At 33.0% G+C, this 1,736-nt stretch overlaps 1 protein-coding gene across 1 annotated transcript; it reads left to right on the top strand.

The window, feature by feature from the left end:
* Window positions 1-324: 324 nt before the first annotated feature.
* LOC308489812 (apelin receptor early endogenous ligand-like) lies at window positions 325-486 on the top strand (the record flags this gene model as incomplete). Its single annotated transcript, XM_081031443.1, has 1 exon — window positions 325-486. The coding sequence occupies one exon, from the start codon at window positions 325-327 to the stop codon at window positions 484-486; it is 162 nt and encodes a 53-aa protein (XP_080887569.1).
* Between the last annotated feature and the right edge of the window lie 1,250 nt (window positions 487-1,736).

The raw sequence follows: 1,736 nt of genomic DNA, 5'->3' as shown, positions 1-1,736 counted from the left end.
CTCTTTTTATGAGGCCACTATCACCCTAATCCCAAAATCAGACAGAGACATTATAGAAAAAGAAAAATACAGGCCAATATCCTTAATGAACACACATGCAAAAAATCCTCAACAAAATATTAGCAAATAGGGAGGCTCTAACCACAGCACAGCGCACCAGTAACCTTGTCTGATGTGATCATTAACCTTTCTAGAAAACGCAGCTGGCAGTTCTCTGAGGGTTGTCATTAGAATGTGAGAAGAGCCACACAGCTTTTGCATAAGACTGTTCAAAGAAGTTTGGTTTACTTTGAGAGCTACTGCTCCACTTTAGTGTGGAGAAAAATGAGATTTCAACAATTCTTTTTTGTATTTTTTATTTTTATGATGAGTCTTCTTATCAATGGACACAGACCAGCTAATTTGGCAATGAGAAGAAAATTGCATAGACTCAGCTGCCATCAGAGGAGATGTATGCCTCTCCATTCACGAGTGCCCTTCCCCTGAGATCTTCTCTAGCTAAATTCCCCGGTCTACAAGAAGAAGAAGAGGAGTGAATGAAAAATACCCACCCACACAATAGTGTGCTTGCTTAGAAGTTCCTGTATGAAAAGGAATCATTTGAAAGCACCTGGGATATCTTATTTGTTTCACAGGATTCTCTTCTTTTCTTTTTAGAGGGAAAATAACATAAATTTAAAAGCAACTACAGTCTGAAGCACAATTATTTACCTGTATAAGAAAAATCTCTCATCTTTTCTGCACATTATAATTCTTATGTAGGTTAAAAAGAAGAATACTTTGTAATGTCTTAGAACTCTCTAATAGTAAAAAGTGCAAGAATTAAAATTTTTTCTTTGATATTCTTATAATTCTTCAAAAATATTAAGATAACTATATGTTTGAGTAATTCTTTTAAAAATGCTCAATCTGAAATCAATTGCATGGACTATTCGGCTTTGAAGAATTGGGAGAAAATAATTGGTTCATTGACTACTTATATAGAGAGACTAAGAAAGAAGCTATTAGTTGCTACCAGTTTTATATTATAGGCTTTAATGTTTATAAAAGCATTTTTTATTTTGAATAATATTCATTTAAAGTTGTAAAAGAATGTTTGAAATACTAGTTGTAGTTCATTTTATTTTAAAATTGAAATGTTCATTTCTGAATCTTTTTCTCATCATGTAATTACAAAAAGCTAATGTTTGAAAAAAAAATATTAGCAAATAGAATTCAGCAATACATTAAGAAGATCATACACTACGATCAAGTGGGACTCATTCTTGGTATGCAAGGTTGGTTCGATATCCGCAAATCAATTAATGTGATACACTACATTAATAAAATGAACAATAAAAATCATATGGTCATATCAATAGATGCAGAAAAAGCACTTGACAAAATCCAGCAGCCATTTATGATAAAAACTTAGCAAAGTGGGAATAAAGGGATCATGTCTCAACATAATAAAGGTCATATATGATAAACCCACAGCTAACATCATACTCAATGGGGAAAAGCTAAAACCATTCTCCTTAAGTGGGAGGTAGCATGATACCTGACATCAACTCATACTACAAGGCTATAGTAATCAAAGCAGCATTGTACTGGCATAAAAACAGACACACAGATCACTGGAACATAACAGATAGCCCAGAAATAAATCCATGCCTATATTCATTCTATGACAATGGAAGCAAGAATTTACATTGAAGTAAAGACAGTCTATTCAATAAATGGTGCTGGGAAATCTG

This window comes from Rhinolophus hipposideros (genome assembly GCF_964194185.1).
Source record: "Rhinolophus hipposideros genome assembly, chromosome: 21".
NCBI classification, from domain to species: domain Eukaryota; kingdom Metazoa; phylum Chordata; class Mammalia; order Chiroptera; family Rhinolophidae; genus Rhinolophus; species Rhinolophus hipposideros.
Note: the sequence above shows the minus strand (reverse complement) of the source record. Positions and strands in the feature narration are given on the sequence as shown.